This window comes from Odontesthes bonariensis, chromosome 7, assembly GCF_027942865.1.
Source record: "Odontesthes bonariensis isolate fOdoBon6 chromosome 7, fOdoBon6.hap1, whole genome shotgun sequence".
Classification (NCBI taxonomy): Eukaryota; Metazoa; Chordata; class Actinopteri; order Atheriniformes; family Atherinopsidae; genus Odontesthes; species Odontesthes bonariensis.
Window position 1 is genome coordinate 38,063,684 of NC_134512.1, and position 10,352 is coordinate 38,074,035.

General features: G+C 40.1%; 1 protein-coding gene across 1 annotated transcript in view; it reads right to left on the reverse strand.

Annotated features, from left to right (window-relative positions):
• hsf4 (heat shock transcription factor 4) overlaps positions 1–9,622 on the reverse strand; it is a 34,421-nt gene extending 24,799 nt beyond the window's left edge. Inside the window, exons 1-4 of the mRNA XM_075471133.1 lie at positions 9,497–9,622; positions 6,147–6,255; positions 5,934–6,061; positions 3,986–4,110 (exon numbers count right to left, since the gene is read on the reverse strand). Coding sequence (XP_075327248.1) covers positions 3,986–4,110; positions 5,934–6,061; positions 6,147–6,255; positions 9,497–9,622 — 488 coding nt within the window. The remainder of the gene's footprint in view (positions 1–3,985; positions 4,111–5,933; positions 6,062–6,146; positions 6,256–9,496) is intronic.
• Between the last annotated feature and the right edge of the window lie 730 nt (positions 9,623–10,352).

A 10,352-nucleotide genomic window follows, 5' to 3' on the forward strand; every position in this document is an offset into this window, starting at 1 on the left:
CCATTCGTCCAGGTACACCCTAAATCCAGGTACACCCTGGATGGAGCTGCCATTGGTCCAGGTACACCCTGGATCCAGGTACACCCTGGATGGAGCTACCAGTGGTCCAGGTACACCATGGATCCAGGTACACCCTGGATGGAGCTACCATTGGTCCAGGTACACCCTGGATCCAGGTACACCCTGGATGGAGCTACCAGTGGTCCAGGTACACCTGGACAGCTCACCAGTCCATCACAGGGCTAGTTCAAAACCTTTCAAATAATTGAGCCTTTAATAATCGTGGTATTAAAGTCTCAACACTCAGAGTCTGAAGTGTTTTTACTGTATACACCTCCTCTGGTTTCCTCTTCCCACCTCTGCTTAGTATTCACAGACTTCTCTACTGTAACAAAAGTTTACTTTTTATGATAGATGGTTTCCTCCCAGAGGCATGTATGATTCTGCTCTTTGAGCTGGTTGCTGGAGTCAGTGTTCGGCAGCAGAGCTTTACTGCCTCTGTCAGACCGAGTCAGCATCACTGTAGTTTACTTACAGCTTAGAAAACCTGTCAGCTGTCATTTCTACTGCTGCCTCAAGACAGTTTAACTCCTGTTAATGCACAAGAGATCTCAGATGTGAAAAGTCGTTTGGAGTTGGCACCAGATAACCAATCATAATTATGGATGTAACCAAAGAGATGATCTTATACTTTTATATAAATGCAGCTATTTAAAAAAGCCAGAAAGAGATTGTGTAAATGTCAAGGTTTATTTATAAGGTTTATCTCACATAAACCTGAGATTGTGGTTTGTTAAACTGCTTTAGTTTCACACAGACTCACTCTGATTGACAGGAGATTCACACGATCTCAGAGGACCGAAGGTTCACTTTTAAACATAATAAAAATCAGGAAACAAAGGACCTACGAGGGCGTACATCTGCACGTGCACACGCCTTTCTAAGTGTGCTGTCAGTGGTTATTGGTGAGCATGTGTGTGTGTGTCAGTCAGGTGAGCAGGTGAACATTCTCTCCTCACATAAGCAAACAATGCTGAGCACAAAGCAGCTCCACCACACAATGGACACGCAGCAGCTATTTTCAGCAACAATAACCTCCAGAGAAAAAGTCAGTTCATCCACCGGGGGATTTGTTCCAAGTTAACAAGAGGAATGAATAACAGACTGCTTAGTGGCTGTTCTCACATTGTTCTGTGTGAAACATGGTGGTGGTGGTGGGGGGGTACGATGCCTTCAAATCCTAAGAAATTATTTCTGAATTATCTTGGCAAAAGATGAAAATAGATGCCGCTTCTGAAATGTAATTTCACAAAGTTACAGTCAGACCCTGGCTAACAAAATAATTCAGGACTAATTACATCATTATATTTAGAGATGTGTTTTATTTCTTACAAACTGAGGTCTGACAGAAGACGTGATGATCATTAAACATGAGAGTGCATCAAATTCTAAATGGACCTAAGGAGCCATGACCAAATGAAATGGAGGCTGATCCATGTGTCGGTATGTTAGAGGACGATCACTTTAATGTTTCCACTGAGGTGGAGTTCTGCCGGAAAACAACTCTTCATTAAAACTATGTGAAGCAGCATGTAGCATGTAGCACGTAGCATGTAGCGAGATGGTGGTTAAACAAGTCCTGAACATTTAGAGGCTTCTCGAAAACACAAAATGTTCACGGAGCTTTAAGATAAAATCAACCAGGATGAGTCCGGTTGATATTCATCTGGAAAACTTCATACTCGAATCATATCTTATGTTGCTACAGCTGTGAGGTAAAGTAAAGCCATGCTCACTTTTCTCCAGGACGGTTTTCTGTCTGAACACAGGTGTAAGCACAGTGCACACGCAGCAGGCTGCATGAAGCTAATGATCTGTGACACCCAAAGAAGGCAGAAGGATTTGGAAGGTTCATGTTTTCCAGTTAAGCGAAACATCAGAAAGCTTCATGTCACCAAATCTCCATCCATCATCCATCCATTATTCATCCATCCTTCCATCCATCCATCCATCCATCCATTATCCATCCATCATCCATCAATCAATGTATCCATCCATCCATCCATCATCCATCCATCATTCAATCATCCATCAATCATCCATCATCCATTCATCTATCCATCAGCCATCCATTATTCATCCATCCTTCCATCCATCATCAATCATCCATCAATCATCCATTATCCATCCATCATCCATCAATCAATGTATCCATCCATCCATCCATCATCCTTCCATCATTCAATCATCCATCAATCATCCATCATCCATTCATCTATCCATCAGCCATCCATTATTCATCCATCCTTCCATCCATCATCAATCATCCATCCATCCATCCATCCATCATCCATCCATCATCCATCAATCCATGTATCCATCCATCCATCATCCATCAATCCATGTATCCATCCATCCATCCATCCATCCATCCATCCATCCATCCATCATCCATCCATCCATCCATCCATCCATCCATCCATCCATCCATCCATCCATCCATCCATCCATCCATTCATCTATCTATCCATCCACCATCCATTATTCATCCATCCTTCCATCCATCATCAATCATCCATCAATCCATCATCCATCCATCAATCATCCATCCATCCATCCATCAATCATCCATCATCCATCCACCATCCATTATTCATCCATCCTTCCATCCATCATCAATCATCCATCCATCCATCCATCCATCATCAATCATCCATCAATCCATCATCCATCCATCAATCATCCATCCATCCATCCATCAATCATCCATCATCCATCCACCATCCATTATTCATCCATCCTTCCATCCATCATCAATCATCCATCCATCCATCCATCCATCCATCCATCCATCCATCCATCCATCCATCCATCCATCCATCCATCCATCCATTCATCTATCCATCCACCATCCATTATTCATCCATCCTTCCATCCATCATCAATCATCCATCAATCCATCATCCATCCATCAATCATCCATCCATCCATCCATCAATCATCCATCCTTCCAACCAGCCATCAATCATCCATCAATCATCCATCATCCATCCACCATCCATTATTCATCCATCCTTCCATCCATCATCAATCATCCATCCATCCATCCATCCATCCATCCATCCATCCATCCATCCATGCATCCATCCATCCATCCATCCATCCACCATCCTTTATTCATCCATCCTTTCATCCATCATCAATCATCCATCCATCCATCCATCCACCATCCATTATTCATCCATCCTTCCATCCATCATCAATCATCCATCCATCCATCCATCCATCCATCCATCCATCCATCCATCCATCCATCCATCCATCCATCCACCATCCTTTATTCATCCATCCTTTCATCCATCATCAATCATCCATCCATCCATCCATCCACCATCCATTATTCATCCATCCTTCCATCCATCATCAATCATCCATCAATCCATCATCCATCCATCCATCCATCCATCAATCATCCATCCATCCGTCCATCCATCCTTCCAACCAGCCATCATCCATCAATCATCCATCCATCAATCAATTATCCATCATCCAGCCATCCTTCCATTCATCCATCTATCATCCATCCTCCATCCATCCCTCTAAGGGTCAGTTTATCATCAGTTAAACTACTTTTCCTGTTTTTGGACTGCAGGAGGAAGCCAAAGAACCTTAAGTAAGACTACATGGAGACAACATGGAAACTCCCCACAGAAAGTCCCCAGTAGGGACTCAAACCAGGAACCCTCCTGCTGACCATGTTCAGTTCGAACTAGTTATAAAACAAATTGTGTCTGTTACTTTGTTATGAGCTAAAATGCAACAACGCATGCGTTTCCCTCAGTTCAGATAAAATGAGCCGAAATACCGAAAACATCCCATAAACACAAAATGTCCTCAGAACGATAATCTCCATTCAGCATGTGGTCCTCTGGAGGAGCAGAGGAAAAGTACACACACACACACACACACACACTGCGGTACTCACTGCTTCATGTCCTGCATCTGACACTCCATGTTGTCCTGCTGTGTTCTGAGAAGCTGAACCTCATACAGCAGTTTGCTGAGGTCCTCCTGACGGACTTTTGTCTCCTCGCTTTTCACTAAGGACACCTGAGCACACAAAGCGCAGTCTGATGGTAATCAGCATCCAGAGGTGGGTAGTAACCAGTTACATTTACTTGAGTATATTTTTGAGAAAAATGTATTTCTAGGAGTAGTTTTAAATCTCTATACTTTTTACTTTTACTTGAGTAGATGTGTGCAGCAGAAGCTGTCCTCTTACTTTTTCATTATTAGGCTACAATGAGCTGGTTACTTTTCTTCTTACCTCTTTGGTATTCTACGCCTCATTATTTTTATCCCCCCGCGTACGCCTCATTTTAATGTTTTATTCTGACAGAGAGAGAGACTTCCGCCAAAGGCTCTACCACCTGACTGTGTTCCACAGCGGTGAGACGGGTTAGCTTTAGCATTAGCAGTCGTAGCAAACAAACAAAGAAACAGATGAAAAATGTCAGAACCAACGGTGGGAAATGAAGACGCAGACGAGGCCTCATACTGAAAGCATGTTTACCTTACAAAGAGTGAGAAACAGCAGCTACATTATGTGTCTTCTGTGTCAACCAAAACAAACGCACATTTCAGCAGAAACTCAACATCTAACTTGAGGAAACATGTAGCGCTAAGTTTCCTAAACTCGTTTTTCCCCCCATGGATAGGTGAATGTTTGTTTTTTAGGTTACATATGGGTTACATATGTTTTAAACATTTCCTCTTTTATTTTTTATTGAAGTACTTGAATTTACCTGGATTATTTTAATTTAAGCTATTTTGTAATTAATTAATTCATTTTGATTTATTTTATGAATTGAATGAACTCTAATTTGCCTAAAGATGATTATTTAGTATTTTTGTCTGTCTGATTGAATGCTTGTGTTAACAAATAAATCAGACGTTACTCAACAGTTACTCAGTACTTGAGTAGTTTTTTCACCGAGCACTTTTTTACTCTTACTCAAGTAATTATTTGGATGACTACTTTTTACTTTTACTTGAGTCATATTATTCTGAAGTAAAAGCACTTTTACTTTAGTACATTTTTTGGCTGCTCTGCCCACCTCTGGTCAGCATCACACAGAAAGGTTTTTAGCCTTTTACATTCACAGACTCTTCCTACTCTCCTGATTTTTCCTCTTTTAGATGTTTTCTTGCTTTTCAGAGAACGATGCCGTCAACTATCCAACAGATATCCGTTTCATATTCTCATGAGGAATAACTGTTATGTAACTTTATATGAATAATGCATCACAGTCTGAAGGGTCCTGGGACGCAACTTTTTTAGTTTCCTATGTGTGTGTTGGCATGAAAATGACAGGAAGCCCGTAGTTGTTTCCTGGCTGACCTGGTTCTGTCTTCACGTGAACTGTTGCTGTTACTCGCCGTTTGATTCGGTTTAAGCACCTCAGACAACTTGTTAGGGTTAGACTACGATGAAATACACATTATCAAGGAGACCAGGCTGACAAAAACCCAGTTAACATGCAGAAGGGGATCGTAAAGATCATGTTGTTGCCTCCTTTATTCTACCTTTTAAGCGATATTATGCCATATATGTAATTATGTTCATTCATGTTTAATCTATTATCTATTTATTTTATTTAGTAACTTTATAATCTGAAAGAATATACATTTTTTACATGAATATTTATGGCTTTAATCTCAGATAATCTTTGTTTTTTTATAGCATATTAACCACTTGATGTTGCGCTGCTTTAGAAAATCAGCGTAATAACGACACAAAATCAGTTTAAACTTTTCTTACTTTTGGAACAGTTCACCTTAAGCTCAGTACAGGGAAAGCCTCACTTTGCCCACCGAGTCCAGCTAAAATCTGCTCTTTAATCTAAATTCTGTGCATGCTTCTGCTTCTGTACCTTCCTCTTGATGTGTTCCAGCATGTGCTCGTGCCCCTGAAGGAAGTACAGATGTTGAAACTCTGTATCGTCTCTCTCAGGCTTCACCAAACCGCTCTGCTCGATGTTCACCACCTTACGAAAACCGTCTATGACGAATAGAAACACAGAAAGCAGAGGTGGGTATTCTGTTGTGGCGAAGGAAGGCAAGGTGAGAGAAGAGGGAACACTCACACATGTTGAGCTGTCGAACGAAGCTCGCCATGTTGTTGTGCTTAAAGTATTTGGGCAGAACCTCCTTGGCGAAGCGTCCCTGGTCAAACACGTGAAAACTAGTTCCTGTCTGAAGAAGAGAACATGGTCAGGTTTGTCGTTGGTCAGCGCATCTCACACAGTAGAGACAGAAAGGAAAATTTAGAGAGACGGATTGATTTTACATTTAAAATGTGTCTACTTGCTAGTTTAGAGGCTCAATCAATCAACAATCTGATATCTCAGCTAAATGTGTAGTACTATAAATGTGTAATAATACAGTAATACTCCAGTTTATACTAAATTTTCCTGACTCCATAAAGTATTCCTTTATGGAAAAGAGCTTTAATGCTTCCTTTATTATCTGCTTTAGCATAAAAAAAATAATAAAAACACGGAACCATCCTTTATAAAAGAAGAATATTCTGTCCCAGAAACTGTGATTCATGGGAATAAATATGTAAAACAGCCTGTGATCAACCAGCCAATATTAACACTGAAATGATATCTTATATATTTATATTATATTCATCATACAAATAGGATAGATATAATATAGCCTCACTTTAAAGAAATGGGCTTTATGTAGAATATCCCTTTAAGCAGTTTTAGTGGTAATAACTCCTGGAAAAGGCTTCGCCGAACACACACACTCGATGAAAAGGTGCGATAACAAAGCTACGATCTGTGAAAAAGCTAAAAACTGGGACGCCGGCGGCAGCAAATGGGTCTCAGTTTGAAAAAGAACTTTAAAAAATGAATAATTTAACAATAATTCATGCACAATGATAAACTAACAATGTTGTGCTTCGTGAGAGTTTTTACTCTGATACATTAATCAGCTTTCATTACTGATGTTGCTCATTTTCACAGTATTCTGGGCTTCGGTGCAAAAGGCTCAACTTAAGGAAGTTTCCACTCGTGCACCAAAGCTGAAACTATTTGTCCTAATTTAGCCGTTTTGAAAAACTATAATTATATTCATATGAGGCAAAAATGACCGTTGTAATTAAATAGCGTAGTGTCGTAAAACACAAATTAGACCAACTAGAATATCTTTATTACTCGTAAAACCATAAAACAGGTCATTTATGTTGCTTTTGAAACATTAAAAAGATTCCAGGGATGAAAAAGAGACTCGAATATTACCGAGCACGTGAAGATATAACGTGCTGTCGAACAGAAACATGTTATATTTTGAGTTTTTCTGATTTTTCTTTTTCATACTGTGAAAGAAAGAGTTCAAACAGCTGGAAAAACGTGTTCTTCTTTCCTTTGTTTTACATTTAGATATTTTTTATGATTAAAAATCTGTTCCACCTCTTCATGTTGTGTTGTTCGGCAAATCGACATCTGGCTCCTGAGACTTGTTATTACGTGTTAAGGCGAGACACGGCAGGCAAAAACAGTGATTTTTCATGTAGTGGTCAATTTTTAGATTTCTGTCTAACCCTAACCCTAACCCTAACCCTATTCCTTCAATATGTGTTCTTTCAACCTGCTGTAAAGAAAACGTTGAAAATATATAAATATTATATACATAAAATATACATAAATTAAAATGTTTATTTCATCACATTTTGTTTACTCGCGGCGGTGCGTTTCGCCCAAATTTACTAATTTACTCTATATAATACGGAGTGTAGGGAATTATTCACTGAGTCTGGTCCTTTATTTTATTTTATTTTCTTTAGCACAAGTTTCTTGTGTTTATATTGAAATGAATTCCCCTATTTAAATCTTTAAATGCCGTTTTCTGAAAAAATCATTTTTTTGTATTTTTCCAGTATCAATATCTCAGCCTACGGAGCACCTACTAACACCAAACTTTCCAGTTATACACTTAGCAGTATTCTGCAGATATTTACAGAAGGGTTTGTTGATAAATCATTCCTGGCCTGATTTATGTGACATTATAATAAAAAAATATGGCAAAAATTGATGTTTTTTAGGCTATGGACAGTATATTTTGATTTCCTAGGGAATGAAAGCAGATATCCTGAAATCCCTCTGTAATTTTCTTTTCATTTTGTGTGTAAACAAAATGAAAAAAGAATTTTGCACCTGGCTTTATCATATGTTCAGATCTAGCTTCCGGAAATATATGCAAATGTGCGCATAATTAATGACATAATGCCTCATCTGCATAATCAAACATACAAATTTCTAAAACTTGTAATACATTTTTTTTCCATACTTATATAAGTAATCAACTGAGGAAGTTTCATGGTGATATCTATTATTTTAAAATATTACCCTATTCACCTGTAGTGTCTCGCCTTAAAGTGTGTGTTCCTGATACTCTAAGATCAGCGTGGTGAGCAGTGTTTGGACTCACAGCTAGGGTTGCCAACCGTCCCTTGAAAAACGGAATCGTCCCGTATTTAGAAACAAAAGCATCCGTCCCGTATTGAACTGAAAAGGGACGCACTTTGTCCCGTATTACTGTGAGAATCCAAAAATAGGCAGTATCATGCCAATGGAAATGAATAACGGGGCTTTATATGAAAATATACGGTAAATTTTTCCCAGGCCCTGTCCTGCTCTGTGACCAATGAGCTGACAGCATATTCACACACGAGAATACGCTCATCCCATTGGTCGAGGAGTTACTGAGAAGATAGCGGAAGACAACAAAGCAGCATATATGGCAGTTACGCAGACGCCAACACTACTTTAAGCAGTGGGAGACAAAGTACTCAACTCCAATAATTGAGTCAAAGTATTGATACTCATGGTCAAATCTTACTCAACTACAAGTAAAAGTCGCTAAAAATTTTACTCAAGTTAAAGTACTGAAGAACTTACTTTTAAAAGTACAAACTACATTTTCTAATATCAGTACATTGCTGTATTGTTTTCTGAATGCTTTTACAGAACCATGTAACTCTGAAACCACTTAATGATGAACAGACATGTAGACTTTTTGCACCACTCTGCTACAAAATAACAACAACACGGCAACTATGAGCTAACAGTGCAATAGTACTTTTACTCAAACAGGGGGAAAAACATTTTTTCATTCAATTGTCTTAAAGTATTGGTGAAATAAAGACACAGGTAAAAAAAAAAACAAATAACTTCTCCTTTAAGAAAGATACTTATTTTATTCAGTTAATTTGTTATTTTATATTAAAGTGAATTGCTGGATAATAATTTGTTTTCCATGTGTTCATGTCACTCAAAAATATGCATCTAATTCAATTCAGGTTCGAGTCAAATAGTTAAAAAATTGTTTCCAGGCCAGGAAGGGTGAAGGCAATCGGTTTCGGCCGACCCTTCTAATGAGGTGTCCCTTATTTATTTTTCGGGGAGTTGGCAACCCTACTCACAGCGCTCCAGCAGATCAGGTGGTTGGTTTCTGGATCCTCCACCAGCGTCCACAGCTTGGTGAGGAAGGCGGGCACATTGCTGGCGTAGCCGCCATCTACGCCCACGGCACCTGGAGACTCCTGCATGCCGGCACCTGTCCACCTCCAACAGGAAACCAAACGTGTGTGTGTGTGTGTGTGTGTGAGCGTGAGTTTGCGTATGTGTGTGTGTGCGCTCTAGTCCATGATTGAGAAAGTCCACTGATCCATCACCGATAATCCCAGGTTTGTCTCAGTCTCCTTGATGCCATCTCAGTCGGTCAGGCGGCCTCCGTTGCCCTCGGTGACGCAGCACTTCCTCTCGCCCGTCCTTGAAATAACCTTCAGTTTCTTTTTCTCTTTTGCCCTCCTGCTCCTGCGCTCTGTGCCACACCAGCCATGCGAGTGAATGTCATGGCAGAACGTCCATGTCAGCAGACACACAATTCAAGGCCACCCCCGCGACCCCCCGGCCTCCCGCTGACAATCAAGAGACCGCCCAGTAAAACAATACGGGATCCACACAAAAGCTTCAATAAAGCACCACTGTCCGCGGTCAAAGGGCCGCTGGTTAACCTGAATAACACGGCGCGCAGTGCAGCTGTCCTCCAGCAGAAAGACACGGCATGTTATTATTTCAGAGAGTGACCAAAACTGTCTTCATGTTGGGTGAAGCTGCCACATTGTGCCATTTGTGCTGCAACAGCACAGCCACGAAATGCACCGGCTTTAAAGGAGCTACTTAAATCAGAAACACATGTTATTTTGTGTCGTAGTCGCTTCTTTCTTCCTTTAGAACAGAGATTAGGTTAGGTTTTTTTATTAGTCTCCACAAAGG